At 57.6% G+C, this 16,664-nt stretch overlaps 1 protein-coding gene across 2 annotated transcripts; it reads right to left on the reverse strand.

Moving 5' to 3' along the window:
- Window positions 1–313: 313 nt before the first annotated feature.
- EFNA3 (ephrin A3) lies at window positions 314–9,053 on the reverse strand. 2 transcript variants are annotated; one of them, XM_033197270.1, is made up of 5 exons: window positions 8,813–9,053; window positions 2,457–2,770; window positions 1,915–1,980; window positions 1,652–1,729; window positions 314–1,438 (listed from the first exon to the last, which is right to left on the reverse strand). In XM_033197270.1, the coding sequence occupies exons 1-5, from the start codon at window positions 8,938–8,940 to the stop codon at window positions 1,308–1,310; spliced, it is 717 nt and encodes a 238-aa protein (XP_033053161.1). In that variant the 5' UTR covers window positions 8,941–9,053; the 3' UTR covers window positions 314–1,307. The 2 variants fall into 2 exon arrangements, with proteins under 2 accessions (XP_033053161.1, XP_033053162.1); XM_033197271.1 differs by lacking the exon at window positions 1,652–1,729.
- Between the last annotated feature and the right edge of the window lie 7,611 nt (window positions 9,054–16,664).

Consider the following 16,664-nt stretch of genomic DNA (forward strand, 5'->3'; position numbering starts at 1 on the left):
TTTAACTCCTTACGTCATTTAATCCCTACACCAACCCTGACAGAGAGATACCACAACCAGTTTTTCTGGTGGGATACCTGAGAATCAGAGAGGTTGAGTGATTTGCCCAAAGTCAACCAGGCCCTGCCAGGAGGCCCCTGTTACTCTTTCCATGCAGCGTCGCCTTTATAAAGAAGATGAGCCCCAGAACAAGGTCTGAACACCTTGTTGTGACTCTTTGGCCCCAGAGTCCCACCTACCCAGGCCCTGTGACCTGTGGGGTTTAACAAGTGTAACAGAAGGGTGATGGCCCCTTGAAATCACACACACTCAGTTATTTTTATCTCCAGTTTATTTTTTTAGACTAAGAGCAGAGTATGAAAGTCACAGCCAAAGCACTTGAAAAAGGCCCAGGAGGATGGGTGGGACCACATAGGGTGAGCAGGGCAAGGTCCTGGGAGATGGTTCCCGGCTCAGGGCTGGAAGGGAGGGGCGCTGTTGTTTTACGGTCTCCAAAAGTGTCTGTGCGTTGCATAGGTCCTGTCTTCACAGAAGACAAAAGAGGGGCCAGGGGGTCCCCCAGGTGTGGGGGACCTAGCCTGGTGGGGAAGGGGTCTGAAGCTGGAAGGGGAAGTCAAGAAAGGTCAGGGGGTTAAGGAGGGAAGGGACTCTGTCTGTCTGTACATTATATATAGAGATATAGAGTCTGTACATGCCTGCCTGGCACCCCAATGCCCACCCCTTGCCATCCTTGTCCACTGCCCGCCCCCCCAGGGGTGACTACTTGTAAACTTGGTTTCAATCCAAACCACAATCCTGGAAGTGGGAGTGGGGGAGGAGGACGTGCTTATTGCTGTAAACAGGGGAAGGAGACAGCAGGCAGTGCTGCTCCTTGCCCATCTAGTCCCCTCCCCATGTTCTGCCCCTGGAGAGCAATGGGGGTGCCTCCCATGCTTCGATTTGCTCTCTCTGGGGGCATATGTCTCTCTGGGGGGACAAAGGGAGAGGGCACAAGGAGTCAGGGGAAGGTACCAGGGGCCAGGGAGTCCTGAGCACTGCCCTTTTTGGCCCCCAAGTTTGGTACCAAACATTACCAGAGCCACAAGGCCACCTGGGACCCATGGCTGTCCCTGTGCTTGGTCCACTACAGTGCCCTACCTGGGGGTAAGGGGTAGAGGGGGCAGGCACAGATGTATGGTGCAGGCCCCACTTCTAGCCACTGGAGGAGGGGTCTAGGCCCCATTGCTAGGCTTCCCTTGGAGAAGCCAAAGGCTCCCTGCTCCTTCCAAGCCCCGCCCCATCTCTCCCCGCCAGGGGAGGGGGCAGAGCTAGGAGGCCAAGAAGGTCATGAGGAAGAAGGCAATGCCCACGGCCAGGGGCAGGTGTTCCCGTTTGGGGCTGGTTCCGCTGATGCTCTTCTCAAGCTTGGGCACCTGAGGGTTCTCTCCCTCAAAGTCTTCTGTGGACAGAGGAATAGACAGACTGGTGAGGGCTGGGTTGCGCGCCAGGGCAGGGGCACGCGGCAGCGGCAGCAGCAGTGGAGCCAGGGACGTGATCACCCACGGGGTAGGAAGGATCAGTGCCCCTGGGAAAGGCATGCGAGGTGAGCAGGCACCGGGGTGGGGGGCTGCGGTTCCAGCAGTGGCCACCAGAGGGCGCTGCGCAGACTCACCCAGCACGTTGATCTTCACATTGGGGCCCATGGTGAACTGGGGGAGAGTGGGGACCGGCTTCTCCCCGGAGTGCGATGCTGCGGGGTGGGGTGCGGGTGGGGAGAGAGGAGGGGAGAGTCAGGGCCAGGATTCCCTCCCCTTGCTACGGCTGGGGAGCAAGCCCCCTTCACCTGTGCCCTCCACCCCCACCCCCAGGAAGCCAGGGGAGCCCCAAAGCAGGGAGCTGAGGATGGGGGCGCGGCTCGGAGCCGAGTCTACTCACTGGAGGCGCAGCAGACGAACACCTTCATCCTCAGACACTTCCAGTGCAGGTTGTGAGTGGGCGTGGCTGGGGAGGAGACAGGGCCCTGAGTCACTTTCGCCCAATTCGTGCCCTGTGCCCTCCCTCGATGGCTCTATTTCTCACCCCCTTCAAACTGTCCCCGTCGGGCGGTCTCCTTCAGGAGCTCCCCTACCCTTTGGACACAGGTCACTGTAGCTCTGCTGTCGGCCCCAGAAGCCCCTTTGATCCCATCCCTTAAGAAACTGGGATCCCTGATGTTCCAACCCCGGAATGTCCCTCACAGAAACAGCGATTCTCCGCAGCCCAAACTTGGGACTGTCACCAAACTCCTCTCTTGGCCCCACGACCTTGTCTAAGCTGAACCCCTGAGGCGCCCCGTGCCCACGCCTTCTCCCGGGTCTCTCAGCCGCGAGACCTGGAGCCCGCCGAGCCGGCCCCGCCCCGGAGCCTCGGGGCTCCAACCCCCGGCTGTCACTCAGACTCTCGCGTTCAGACCCGCCCGCCTGGCCGCCATCACTCACAGATGTAGTAGTACTCGTGGCCGGCGTGGAACTCGTAGCCTAGCGAGAAGGCGCTGTAGCGCTGGAACTTCTCCGAGAACTTGATGGGGCTGTGCGGGGCGTGCGGCCGGTTGCACTCCCAGCGCTTGAAGCCCTGGCTGGCGTTGCAGGTGCGGTAGCCGTTGCGGCTCACCATGTACAGCACGTACTGCTCTGCCCCGCCTCCGGGCCCCGGACCCGCCCCGGGGCCCACCCCCGAGCTGTTATAGTGCGGGCAGTAAATATCCAGATAGTCGTTCACATTCACCTGCACGGTGTAGCCCTCTCGCCGCAGGCTGTGGGGAAGAGGAAGCGGCTCAGAGAGAAGAAACCCCAGAGCAAAGCCGCTTTCCATCTGACCGCTCCGCAGCCCCTCCCCAGGGTCCGCGTAGCCTCCAGACTTTTCCTCCGAGCTTCCTCGCGGCTCAGCCCTGTCTCTGCCCCCGCGGCCCTAGTGCCGCCGCTCCCCTAACTCTCCTTCCATGCCCTCCTTCTTGGTCTGTCCTTCTCCTGTTGGCCACCAGAGGGTAGCAAAGGCGCAGGGAAGCCCGGCCTGCCTCCAAAGAAAAGGAGGCGAGGGAGAGGGGCGGAGGGAAGAAGGGAGCTTACGCTTTGGTTGCCACAGAAACGGCGCAGGCCCCAGCGACTCGCAGACCCAGGCCCGGATTTCCTCCGTCCATCCCCCATAATTCAGCAGCCGGGAGGAGGGATGGGAGGGATGGAAGCCAAGGGTGAACGTGGGAGGGATCCCTTCCGAGGGACACACACACCCTCAATCGCTTCTCCCACCATGCTCCCTGCGGCTGCCAGTCCACCCCCGGGGCCAGTCCAACAGGACCTGCCCTTACAGACGCATGTTTGGCGGTTTCATGCATATACATGCATAAGTTCTATGGCACACACACAAATATGTCCACCGCCCACTCATAGGAGGCAGACACACAGAAAAGCTGGGCTGTATGTGTGCTGGCCCGCATGCCAGTATTGGTTGACCCCACCAATCTGGGGGTCTCTCCCTGCACTCCCCATACTACAGTATCACTGGCTTCTGTACCTTGAGTCCCGTGACAGAGACCCCACCCTGAGGCCAAGGACAATTAGGCTCCCAGGAACTTTAAACACATGAGGGCGCTAAGGGACTCAGCACCAAGACTACACGTGGCATCATGCCAACCAGCCCAAACTTCTGTCTCATTGTGCAATGTGCACCTCCTTCCTCAACCTGGCACAACGGCCCCCCTTAATGATGCTGGGCAGAGCAGTGGGCACAGGGCCTAGACAAGATGGCTGCGCCTCTTATTTCCCTGATCCCTCTTTGGGACACAGAAGCAGATGCTGGGTCCCTTGTAATCCCCACCTGCCTTGCTAGTCACCATCAAAGTGTTGGTCTTAACATCCTCGATGGCGGAACTGAGCGGTGTGGGGATGGAGAAACCTCTGAATGGAGAGGGGGCAGGGGTTTTCCCTAATTTCTTTAGGGTAAGAATACACATATCTTGGCAGTGCCAGGAGAGTGGTGGACACAGGAAGGCATGGGGTTCTTGGCAAAATGTCAAATCATGGGGTCCTAGTCCCTGTGAGCTCCCTGAGGGGAGAGACTGGCTCTCTGTGTCACCAGGCACCACCCAGTTCCCCAAACAGTAATTAGATGCATTAAAGAAATGAGCGTGGAGCCTTCTGCATGCGGTGGGGCCTTGAGGGTCCCTCCTCACTGACCCCACTTCCTTGGCTTTGCCTATGCTGTCCCCTCCACCAGCAACCCATTCCAAGCCTGGCAGTGAGGCAGGCAGAGAGCTGATGTTTAGGTACCCCAGTTAGAATTGGCACAGCCTCCTGGGGTCATCAGGAATGCCATCAGCCCCACTCTGTTCCCATGGGAGTAATGGGTCACTCAGGCCCCTCCCTTGCCCTGGCACTCAGGTGGGCAGGAGTCTCGGCCTGGGGCACTGGGAGCAGGATAACGGGTTAGACCAGGCCTGGCTCCAAGCTGCCATCCTAGGCTTGCCTGTCCATTGCCAACCCCATAGTCTGTTCCTCCCCTCAGGCCTTGGGGAGGGGGCCGCCAGCAGTGAGGGTGCCAGGTCTGGAGCAGCTGCACAGCCACACTGGGATCTGTCTCTGAGCCTCACCCATGTTTCCAGTCCCACTCTGAAGCAGCCCCTCCCTGCTGTACCGCCCAGTTCCCCCTACAACACACCCCATTCCAGCAGGGAGGAAGCCAACACCCAAGGTATTCCTACAGGTAATTCCATTTCCTCAACAGGGCAGGACTAGCCTTATAAAAAAGATTGCAGGGCGACCATAGGTGAAGAGAAGCTATCTGTTAAGTACTCCTGCACTGTGTGGCAGGAACAGCCCCCGAAATCCCCCCAAAGCTGGGTATGTGAGAGAAAGACCTGCCGGTGGGGTGGCTGGGCCCAGTTGGTACACAGAGGGCACGGGGACAAACGGGGTGGGAGCCAAGGAATTCCCAGACACAACTCTTTGGAGACCCAACGTGTCTGCATGGCTTGGGCACTTTAATTGAAACTGTCATCCTCCCTCCCTCTCCCTAGTAGTGTGAAGAGAGAGGTGCCGCTGGGCCCCTGCGAAGCTCCGCAGCTAACCCCGCCTCCAGGGCCGCACCTCCTGCGGAAGGGTGGGGGTGGCCTGGGACCTGGGGACCCGGTTGTGCTCTGCTCCTTCGTACTGTTCTCTCTTCTTACTCCACTTCATCCCCTATAGCCTCTCGCCTCTCTTGCAGCAAGGCGAATGCCGACACACTCCATTTGGAGGGGGTGCCCTCTCACCCCGTTATTTCGGTCTCTCCCGCCTCTCACCGCTTCTGAGGCGCATCCCGACACCTCTCTGTCTCTTTCAGTGCCCTGCCGGCCCGCGCCTGGCCTCACTTAACCTGGAGTGTCAGCGGAGGGGCCAGGGGGGCGGAGCAGGGAAAGAGCAAACTTCTCCCCCAGCCCGGAGCAATTAGGGCAGTCAACAGGGTGTCTAACAAGACCAGAGAGTAGGGAAGGTATCCCAGGGGCCCCTGAACTTGTCAAATCCTCGCCATCCGCCACCCGCAGCCTCGGCCTTAGATGCCGGGCTGCAGAGTTAAAGGGATGGAGGAAGAACGTAGACCCGGGTTCCTCTTCCCTCTAACGCGCGTCCCCGAGACCGCGCGCCGCCCGCTCCAGCAGGCGAGGCCGGACCACGTGTGCGCGGCGTGGGGTCCGCGCGCCCGGGCTTTGAGGGTGGTGGCGGTGGTGGCGGGAACGCTCGGGGGGCGGCGGTTGCACGCTGAACCCCTGCGCCCCTCAGGCGCCCTGGGCCTCGGCGCCCCGCCCGTCCCAGTCTGGTCAGCCCGGGTCTGGGCGCAAGGCTTCCCTGGGCCGCGTCGGGTAGGGGAGAATCAGCGCGCCCGACACCTCCGCCCCTCCTCCCTGCGACAGCGGCGGCGGCGGCGAAGGTTTATTGATCTGCAGCGGCGGAGAGGAGCGAGAGACCCGCCGAAAGCGAGACACAGAGACGGAGTGAGGGGGAGACACACACCGAGAGGGGAGCTTAGCAGAGGCCGGATTCACTAAAAGGGGAAAGGAAGGGAGACACGGCGCGACAGAGAAGCCAGAAACCGAGAGAGGCAGGGAAGAGAACGAGAACCGAGAGTCTTGGAGAACAGGAGAGACAGGCAGGCCAGAGAGGCCCACAGACAGCGGAGACGGAGACAGAGACGCGAAGGAGAGAAGCAGAGACAGGGAAGGGTGCAGGGCTGAGACTCAGAAATTGGAAGAAAACACAGAGAAAGACCATCAGGGACGTAGTAGAGCCTCAATAAATATTTGTTGAATGAATGTATGAATGAAACACAGATCACCAACAGAAGCATTTCAGAGATAGGTAGAGAGACAGCCATATAGAAAGATGTTCCTGAGGCTCCTTGAGACAGGGGCGAATACCAACATCCTTGCTCAGCTCTGCAAAGAAATGAAACACAGGCCAGGGGGCATATATTTGGCCATCGGCCGTCCCAACCCGCCTCACCAAGTTCGATTCCCGGCTTAGGGGACTCCTCGACCTCACACTCTAATGCATCCCTCCAATACAGTCTCCCCACCCCTAGTTTCTGGGCCAGATTGGGAACAGGTCTCTCCTATTCCACGGGACTAAACGGAAGTACTGAGTCGGGGGCAGAGGGCTAGGTCGTGGCCGGTGTGCAGGGCACTGTCCCCAGGTCTGTCAAAGGAGGCGGACGCACGTGTCCCATCAGCACCCTCCCACGTGACCCCCCAGGAGGCGGGGTCGCAAGACCCTCCCCACGTGACCCCAAGGGGCAGAGACCCTCCGCACGTGACGGGAGGTGGGAGCCAGGAGCCCAGCTCACGTGACTAGGGGGAGGGGGCGCGGGAGCCCGTGGCTCGGTCGGCCCCGCCCCCAGCTACCCGGCCCTCTCCACTCTCAGCTCCGGAGCACGTCGCTCTCACGATTTATGGGGCCGCGGCTGCCGCAGTGAGGGAGCCGGGGAGCCCCGGCGCAGCGGCAACAAAGGCCCGGGAAGCGAGGCGGGGGCGGCGGCAGCCTCCCGGCCCAGTGTGCGCCCCCTCCTACCTCTGCCGGCCCAGGCCCGCACGGAGTAGAGAGGACAGAAGGGAGGCTCCCGGAACCCGGGCTCCCCCACCCGCTCCCTGAGCTTTCACCTGCGCCCAGGTGTATGCGGGGGAGGGGAACCTGATCAACACCTCCCCCCACCAAACCTATTCCCGCATCCTCCCCTGCTCTGGCTTCCCCTAAGAACGCTGAGGTGCTCCAAGGGTGGCGGGGAACCCGGGGCCCCTCACCTGCGAGCTCTCCACTCCCCGCCAGACTCTAGCGGGGTGGGGGGCGGACGTGTGAGTCTGGGGGAGGGGGCTGAGCTAGATAGAGCTGGAAAGTCAGCCCCCAGCGCCCCCCGGAGTTCTTGGGAGTCCCGCTCCGGGGGGGAGGGGCCACGTCCCCACCCCCGAGGTTTCCATGGGAAGCGAGAGGGGGGCGTCGTTGGCTCATCCCCACCCCCAGTCTGACACTCCGGGCGCGAGGAGGGAGAGAGGGGGAGGCGCGGAGCCCCAAACGGAGGCGCGGAGCCCCAAACAACAAAGAGCGGAGCGGCGAGCGGCAGCCCCTCCTCCGAAAGGTTGGGGGGTCGCGGCCGCCCGGCCCTCCCGGTCCCCTCCCCTGGGGTCTGGCCATTTGCTCCCTGGTCGGTCCCTGGGGTGGGGAACCAGAGGCAGTGCTGCCGCCACCGCCCGGGCAGGTGTGACAGTGACCCCCGCGTCCCCAGGGATCCCTCCTACCAACACAGACACACACTAAGGTGGCCAGGGTGATACACACGGCGGCGTGGCGGGGAGGAGAAGACAAGGGCAGCAAGGACTGAGCAGAATGAGGACCCGGCCCCGCAGCCAGCACCCGGCCGCCGCGCCACACACCCTGGGAAACCACACGGCCGCCCTGACACCCGCCCAGACCGCAGCGGCGCCAACAGCCACCCCAGCCCAGACGCAGCCTGCCGCGCGGACAGCGACCGCAGCCCCTTCCCCGACCCGCCGCCCGCTCCCACCCCCAGACGATCGCCGACGCAGACACACAAATCACACACTCAGACACACACGCACACTGACAGCCGCGCACGCCCGCTCACATTTGGAGCCATTCGCCGTCCCCAGCCCGGGCGTGTGTGTGCGTGTGTGACACACCGACATCTCTCTGCCTCCTTCCCTCTCGCCGGTACCCCACGTTCCCATCCTAACCAAGCAGCATTCCCAGGGGCCCCCAACTCGGCGACCCAGCCCTAGCTCACCCCAGCCGGGCTTATCCACACAACCAAGACAACCCATTCGCCTTCCTTCTAGGGAGGTGCTCGGTCGGACTCTCTGCCTCAGCTCTGGACCCCACTTTTAAAAGCAGGAGTCCTAGACAGAACCCCGGAAGCCCTCATGGCCAAAAACAGGTCATCCCTGGGCCCAAAAATGCAGCGGCCTATCCCCAGCACACCGCTACCCTCAAACCCCAGCCCAACTGGGGGGACTATGGGACAGGGGCATGCTATTCCAGCGGCGGGTGCGGAGAGAAGCCAAGATGGGGTGGGGGACCCCTCCAGCAGCCTCCTCCGCACGGCCCGAGCGCTCCTTACTATAGCCCAACAGCCTCTTCAGACACCCCCGAGTTTCCTAGACGCCCACAGAGTGCGTCCCCCTCTCTGTCCCCTCCCAGCCCCCAGCTCTGGTCTCCCAGGACTCCCACCCCGGGATCCCCCAGGACTTCTCGGGCCCACCGGCTCCCCATCTCACTGACACCGGACGCGCGGACTCCCAGGGTCCCCGACTCACTGCTGGTTGGAGCTGTTCCAGTACACCGCATGCCGGTTTCCCAGCGCCCCTCCGGGCCCTTGGGCCAGCAGCGGCAGCAGCGGCACAGGCACGAGCAGCAGCAGCAGCAGCAGCGGAGCCGCCGCCATCCCCGGAGCCGCCGCCGCCGCCGCCCCCCGACTGAGCCCCGCGCTCCCGGCTTCTGCGCTTCCCAGCTCCCTGCTGCCGCCGCCGCCAGCCCCCAGCCTTAGGCCACGCCCCCAGCCCTTCCCTCCGCCCTCCTGGGCGCGCCCCCGAAGCCCCGCCCCTGGCGCGCCCCCGACAGGTCCCATCCCGCTCCGGCCGGGAGCGCGCGACGCGTGGGAGCTGGGGACCGTGCTACCCCTTCGGGAAAGACCAGCGCATGCCTCGCCTCTCCCTCTTGGGTTCAGTTTACTACAACTGGTCCTGGGCCTTTTGCTCCCCAGGCTGAATTTCCCAGAAGGATTTGGGAACCCAGGATAAGGATCTCGACCTCAGGGAAGCCCATTCATCTCTGGGAATGGGGGAAAGAAGCAGACTTGAGAAGAAGCTGGGGATCCACCACCTCTTATTAAGTAGGGCTGGACTCCCTTCCCTTCTGAACACTGTGGCCCTCTGCTGCGTCCATGCCCCCTTTTCCCGTGTGCATGAGGACTCAGGTGGGCACAGAAGGGTGGTGGAGAAGTCCTCAGCTGGCACCAAGGCCCTGACAGCTGGTGACCTGAAGCCCCCGGCTGAGCATGAGGCTTGTTTTCTTGGAGGCAGAGTAAAAGAGCTCAGCCCCCCAGAATGTCAATACTAGGTGCTGTAAGAGCCTTCAGCGGTCCAGAACCCAAGGCGCAGGAGGGTTCAAGGAGAGAGTCAGCTGGGGCAAAGCAAGGTTCCCTGGACACCTACAGAGGATTCCTTACTGGCACTTAGGCAGGGCCCCTCCCGGGGCAGCCAGGGGTGTCCCCAGGCATTCTCACTCCTACTCTCAGAGACGCTGATCCTGAGTCAGAGGGCAGAGCACCTTGTGTTCCAGCTCTCACCACAGTCATTGTCCTCACAGTGACACCCAAGCACACACATCACACACACACATTCAGGAAAAAAGACACAGTAACCCAAAGGCAGAGCCTCTTCAGACACAGATGCCTGACACAGACATGCGGACACACAGGTGCACCTTCCAGACACATATAGGAAAGGGCATAGTCAGACTGCTAGAGATCTGGAGACACCCAGGCACAAAGACACCTGAGCACACACCTATATCCATCCACACAACACACACACAAATCCATATGCATCCCGACACACACAGTTCCTTGCTCTCCTCTCTTCCTAGGAAGTGGAAGTTCAGGAAAAAGGTTCAGAAACCAGACCTAGGGCTATCCGCCCCTTATCTCTTCTCTTTTGGAGAGGCCCAGACGAGGCAGAACCAGGCCTAACTGGGTTATCAGAACGCAAGCCAACCACCTGTGTCCAGGGAGACAGGCATGCTGCTACTTTGCTTCTATCCTTCAGGGAAGGGAACATGCAGGCAACCCCCCACCTCCGCATCTGCTTATCTGTGGCAGGACAGGGTCTTGACCATAAGTCAGCCTCAGGTGCTAGGCTGGGGGTAGGGGCGGTGCTATCCAGAATAGGCTGTGTGTGTGACTGCTGCCAGGTGAGAGTAGGCTCTGTCTTCTCTGGGCTCCTCTCCACCCCAGGAGATCTCTTCTTCCTTCTCAGGAGCCAGCAAACAAATTAGGCCCCTTGGGATGGGAGTGGGGAACTTTGCAAACAGCTCTCCCTCCTTCCAGGCTCCTCATCCCCAGAGAGATTTTTTTCACCCAAATGATGCTAACCTGCTTACTCCAGGTGCCACAAATCCCAGCCCCCTCCACTCAAATCATATTCCCTGTTCCACAAGGTCAGCTTCTCTCTGTAGGGGCCCACAGTTGGCAGAGACACTGCCCGTATTGATAGTGAACAGGAACTTGCTTGTTTGGTCTGGGACTTTAAATTCCATTTTAGACAAGTTATATCCCTGTTTATCGAATCTAGGTTCTGCTTAAGAATGTGGGCCTTTTTCTTTAGGGTCTGGGTACTCTTTAGAATCTGCACCCCCACACCCACCCTCCAATAATAACTGAGCCCTTCTCTTAGAATCTGGAGCCCTCTCTACAGGATTTAAGCAGCTCTCTCTATGGGGTTGAAGCCTCTGGTTTTGAAGTTGAGATACTCTCTAGAGGTCCTAGCTAGGCCTGTGTCTATGGGATCTAGTGCTTTGTCTACCTGGGCCTCTATCCATAGGGCTGCTAGCTGATTTGGGCCTTTGTGTGAATTAGAAAAAGGACCCTTCTTTGCAGGCTCAGTCCCTAGGGTGCATCTCTTGGCAAGTGGTGCCTTTGTGCAAAAACAAAGGTGCTGCCTCCTGCAGTGAGAGGTGGCTCTATGTGGCTCCCTGTCTTAGTGAGGGAGCTTGGGCTGATGTCCCCTTCCCCTTGGATGGCTCCTTTGTGCTATGCATAAACTATACCACCATATATGGCAATTCTGTCTACAGTATATGTGCTTCTATCTATAATGCCTATGTCTGTCTATCGGCCTCTATTCATAAGGTCTGGGCTTCTGTAGGGACTGAGTCCCTGTGTATAAGATCTGAGCCACTGGCCAGGCGCGGTGGCTCAAGCCTGTAATCCCAGCACTTTGGGAGGCCGAGACGGGCGGATCACAAGGTCAGGAGATCAAGACCATCCTGGCTAACACGGTGAAACCCCGTCTCTACTAAAAAATACAAAAAACTAGCCGGGCGAGGTGGCGGGCGCCTGTAGTCCCAGCTAATGTAGTCCCAGCTACTTGGGAGGCTGAGGCAGGAGAATGGCGTAAACCCGGGAGTTGGAGCTTGCAGTGAGCTGAGAACCGGCCACTGCACTCCAGCCTGGGCGACAGAGCGAGACTCCGTCTCAAAAAAAAAAAAAAAAAAAAAGATCTGAGCCACTGTCCACATGCCGGGGGCCTAATCTAAAGGCCCAGGCCTCTCTCTGTGGCATGTGAGTCATGGAAGGACCCAGGCCTCTATTGATGGGGCCTAGACGTTTGCATGTAACTGTAACTCAAATTGTTCCTGACTGTGATCCACCACAGTAGGATTATATTTTGTATTGCAGTTCAGTAACACACACACACACACACACACACTCTCATACACACACATACTCAACTGAAATAATAAGTTTTATGAAACAATACTTACCCTTACTACAGAGGATGCACTATGATATTTTCCTCTGTTCTAGTTTTAAAATTAAAAACAGTAAAATAAAAAGCTGGTTGAGGCCCATAAAATTGACTTCTTGACTTTACCATTCCCAGGGGATCACAACCTATAGTGTGAAAAACTGGTGTGTAAGGCCTGGGCCCTGAACTACCCCTCTGTTGGATGAGGGCCTCTGTGGAGGTTGGAGCTCCCTCCATGGGGCTGGTCCTGTCTTCAGGGCTTCAGGCCTCCTCCTCCTTACCTGCAGGCTGTGACACTTGGGCTTACTAGCACACTGCTGGCTGCCATGATCTCTCCCAGGGCACTGAGCTCAGCTCCTGGGAGGACTCTGACATGATGCCTCACTCTCCTCCATCCCTCAGGGGCCAAGGAAGCAGGGAGCTGAGCAGGTGTGGGACAGAGGGAGCTCTCAGGCTGTGTGGCCCAAGGCAGCTTCTGGGACAGTAGGTGGCAACCACAGAGCTGAGCTGTGTTCAATAAATCATGGAGGCTAGGGCCTGGGGAAGGGGGAGGTCAGGAGGGAAGCAGGGGCCATGGATAAATAATTCATTAAACAAATAAACAAGGATCGTGTGAGAGGGAAGATCAGGCACACGTGTGAGCAAGAGAGGCAGCTGCCAGCTCCAGGCATGAAATATTCACAGGTTCTGCACCTTGCACAGGGCCCATGTGTGTGAGCCCAGCCCAGGCAGGCTGTTGGTGCAGTCCTAACTGGGTGCCAGCAAGTGTGTGTGTCGGCATGGCTCTGAGGATGCTCTAACATCCATGAGTTGACATGGGACTGCATACATGCCTGACAGCAGAGAACATGGGCACTGGTATGTGGTCCAGTTCACAGAAAATTAGGATGCAGGGCTTGGTGGGTGGCATTGGGGTGTAATCACCTCTGATTCTGGTCATGCCCTGATCCCTCTAATGAGTCCAGCAAGCCATGAAGCCTGGAGTGGGGAGGCAGCTCTGGGGTGTTACACTAGAGTTGTGTATGAGTCCTCTGAATGCTATTTCGAGAGAAGCTGAGAGGGAGGCAGTATTGGCTTAGCAATGAACAGCCTGGGCTTGGATTCGAATTCCAGTTCTACCACTTGCTAACTATGCTAGTCACTTAACTTCTCTGAGACTGCTTCCTCATCTGTAAAATGGGGATAATAATGCCCCACCTCAGGGAGCTGGTCGTTATGAGGATTAAGATCTATAATCCCTGGGAAGCACTTAGCACAGTGTTTAGGATCCCAGAGGCACTGGATTAATGGAGGGTTTCTTATAATTAAGAGGTTATCTACTGAGGCCTGCCCACCAAGACCAGCCCAGACTCTTTTCCATTTGTTCTCCCTCATTTCCAAGCTTTCTAATAGCTATCATAGTGACAGATGTGACCTAGGGCTTGGAAAGTATGCAAGGGGTAGAAAAAGATTAGATGGAATGAGATGAGGAGGTTACAGTCAAAAGAGGAAGTCTCTATTCCCGACAGTGTGGAAGAAGGGGTCCTTGACCTTCTCCTCAGACCCCAGAGACTTTCCTTAAGCCTTAAAAGTCTTCCTAGATCCAGACTTTCACCAAAGTTTAGCTTTCTAGAAAGTGACTGCAGTGGCTGGGCGCGGTGGCTCACGCCTGTAATCCCAGGTGTGATTGGGAGGCCGAGGGGGGCGGATCAGGAGGTCAGGAGATCGAGACCATCCTGGCTAACATGGTGAAACCCTGTCTCTACTAAAAATACAAAAAATTAGCTGGGCGTGGTGGCACGTGCCTGTAGTCCCAGCTACTCAGGAGGCTGAGGCAGGAGAATGGTGTGAACTAGGAGGCAGAGCTTGCAGTGAGCTGAGATCGCGCCACTGCACTCCAGCCTGAGCAACGCAGCGAGACTCCATCTCAAAAAAAAAAAAAAATGAAAGTGGCTGCAATGCCCATGCAGTGGCTCACACGTGTAATCAATCCTAGCACTTTGGGAGGCTGAGGCAGGAGGATGACTTGAGTCCAGAAGTTTGAGGCTGCCGTGAGCAGTGATCACACCATTGCCCTTCAGCCCGAGCAACAGAGTGAAACCCTGTCTCTTAAAAAAGAAAGAAAGGAAGACAGTGGTTGCAAGGAGGCAGAGAGATTGGAGCAGAGGTCTCTGAGTAGCATCACGACCACCACCCCCAACAAGTCTTCCCTGCCAGAGCTCTGGCCCCCACCCTCTGCCTAGTGGTTGAAGCCTTCCTTGGCAAAAATGGTTGTGTCTGAGCAAAAACCGGAAGAGTGGCACCCCAGAGTGGGTGGGGAGAATCCAGGATGGAGAGAGCCTTGGAGGGCCAGGGTGGACTATCTGGCAGCCACCCAGTAGGCCCCAGCATTCCCAGCCCTCTGTGTCCCCTGGAAAGGATCTGCCCCCTGTGGGAGAGCCAGCAAACAGGTCTGAGCTGGCCTGCTCCTCCACAGACAGAAGAAGAACAGGTTGGGGGAGGGGGCCTGTGATCTTGGTGGGGAGTGGTAGCGGTAACCCCAGTGTCTCCTCTGAGGAATTAGGGACAGAGAGGACTACAGCCTGGGCACATCCTACAAAGCCTAGGACCCAACCCTTTGCCTTCCTTGGTCAGCCTGCTGCCACTTGGGGAGCCAGGGGTCTGGGCCCCCAGGTGTGAAGATGGTGCCTGCCCACCCTTTCCCGAGGAGCCAACATCAGTCTCCACTTCCCCTCCCCTGGGCTGGGCAGGTTCAGGCCAATCTGCTGAAGAGCTTCACAGCAAACATTGATCTGTAATAAAACCACAATGTGTTTCAGGAGAAGGGATTCCAGACACAACACACATACACACTCACACACACACATACGGATGCAAAACATGCCGCTCTGGGAGGGCAGACACCGGCACTCCTGAAAACACATCCAAACATAGACCCACATTGTGTCAAACTCACAGACATTATTCTACACATCCCCTCTCTGCCATAAACTTTGTCCTTCAAAATCAAAGCCTTCTCTGACGACCTGTTTTCCCCATGTTCCCATAACACTTCGTATATAGCTCTATATTAGCATTTTCACTTTGCATTATAATTACTCATTGGCGAGTCTCTCTCCTTGGGTAATCTGAAGATCCCTTAAGGGAAGCGATCTTGTCTTAGGCAAGTGTGTATCCCCAGCATCTAGTATGCAGCCTAGTATTTACTTAGTAGGAGTAGGTGAGGTGCTTAATAATTGTTGAATCAAGGAACAAAAGAATAAATGCCTTCTGACAGTGGGATACCCATTTCTAGGATCCTTCAGAAGCCTGCAAAGGATAACCGTGCATGCTACTCAGGCCTGTGATCCTGCCTTCTTTTCTCTTGGTCCCCTCACCACCACTCAGCTCTCCAGAAGCCCTCCTTTCCTCCCCTTCCCTCAGTGTGAGACCACGAATTTGAGTTCGACTTGAGGATTGGCAGGCAAGGTAAGGGTTAATGACACCTCATTAGTGTTTAATTGGAGAAAGGAAGCTGCTTTGGCACCAGACAGGTGGGCGGGCCTGCCCCTTGCTGGAACCAGGCATCCCTAGTTCCAGCACCCCACCAGGCATGTGGGTGATTTGGCCCTGGAGACCCTCCACCCAGCCGGGGCACCTCCCCCCACCACTGGCTTTGCCAATTTAGTCTCCAAGCAGTATAGACCAGCACTCTCCATCTGTCACCAAACATCCAGAGGGAGAACAAACTCCTTATCCTTTCTTCTGTAGCTGGCTTTGCCCCATCCGTCCCCAACAGACACTGGAGAACTCGAGGAGAGGTGTGATATGAAGGTGGAAAACTGAGGGACAGATTACAGAGCCACTCAGTGATAGATTCCAGAAACAGGCGACAGGGCTGGGGATGTGGAGATGTCTGCCCAATTTGACCTTAAATGAAGAGAATGCAAATGAGATGCAGACGATATGCAGATGAACACAGGATCTCAGTACTGACATTCCTGGTGGCAGCAGCTCTGCACCCAGTACCCCAATGCTGTCGCCAATAACCAACCTATTCCTAATCTTTCTGCGTTAAGTGGTGCTAACCATTACTTTGAAAGACAAAAAGGATCTCAAGAGAGATGAGCTTGCTTGGGCTAGGGCTGCAGGACCTGGGAAGCTGAGCTCCACTCCAGCTTCCCCACCCCATCCCAAGCTGCCACAGCAGCTCAGGCAAACATTACTCTCCAGGTTGCACTCGGACGCACCGTCGGTTGCTATGGGGACCCCTTCCCCACTTCCAGACCTGAACCAATGGGCATCACCGCTGATGACCTCATGGCCCAGGCCCCGGGATTCTATTGGCTATTTGGAAGCCAGAGTGCACCCTTTTCAATTGCGTCACCGCTGGGGATCCCCCGACGACCCCAGCTAGCGTCTGGCCTACTGAAAGGCGCGCTGGAAGCTCACAATGTGCTGAATGAATGAAAAATAAAGAAAGGAAAGAAGGAACTAATAAAAAGGAAGAAGAAAAAGGGGGCAGGTGACAGAAAAAGAACAAAACTTCAGTGTTAAATCTGGAGAAGAAAAGGGAGATTTGCAACCCCAGAAAGTGTGGAGCAGGATTCCCGGTCGCAGAGACTCTCAGGCTCTCAAACAGGGAAAGAGGGCGAGGTAAAGATGAGTGGAGTTTTCGCATCTA

This window comes from Trachypithecus francoisi, unplaced genomic scaffold, assembly GCF_009764315.1.
Source record: "Trachypithecus francoisi isolate TF-2019V2 unplaced genomic scaffold, Tfra_2.0 Lachesis_group5, whole genome shotgun sequence".
NCBI lineage: Eukaryota > Metazoa > Chordata > Mammalia > Primates > Cercopithecidae > Trachypithecus > Trachypithecus francoisi.

Coding starts and splice junctions, on each gene's coding strand:
- EFNA3 (XM_033197270.1), bottom strand. CDS start 8,940: ATGGCGGCGGCTCCGCTGCTGCTGCTGCTGCTGCTCGTGCCTGTGCCG. Junction 2,771..8,812: donor TGGAACAGCTCCAACCAGCA/GTGAGTCGGGGA, acceptor TCTTCCCCACAG/CCTGCGGCGAGAGGGCTACA. Junction 1,981..2,456: donor CCACGAGTACTACTACATCT/GTGAGTGATGGC, acceptor TCTCCTCCCCAG/CCACGCCCACTCACAACCTG.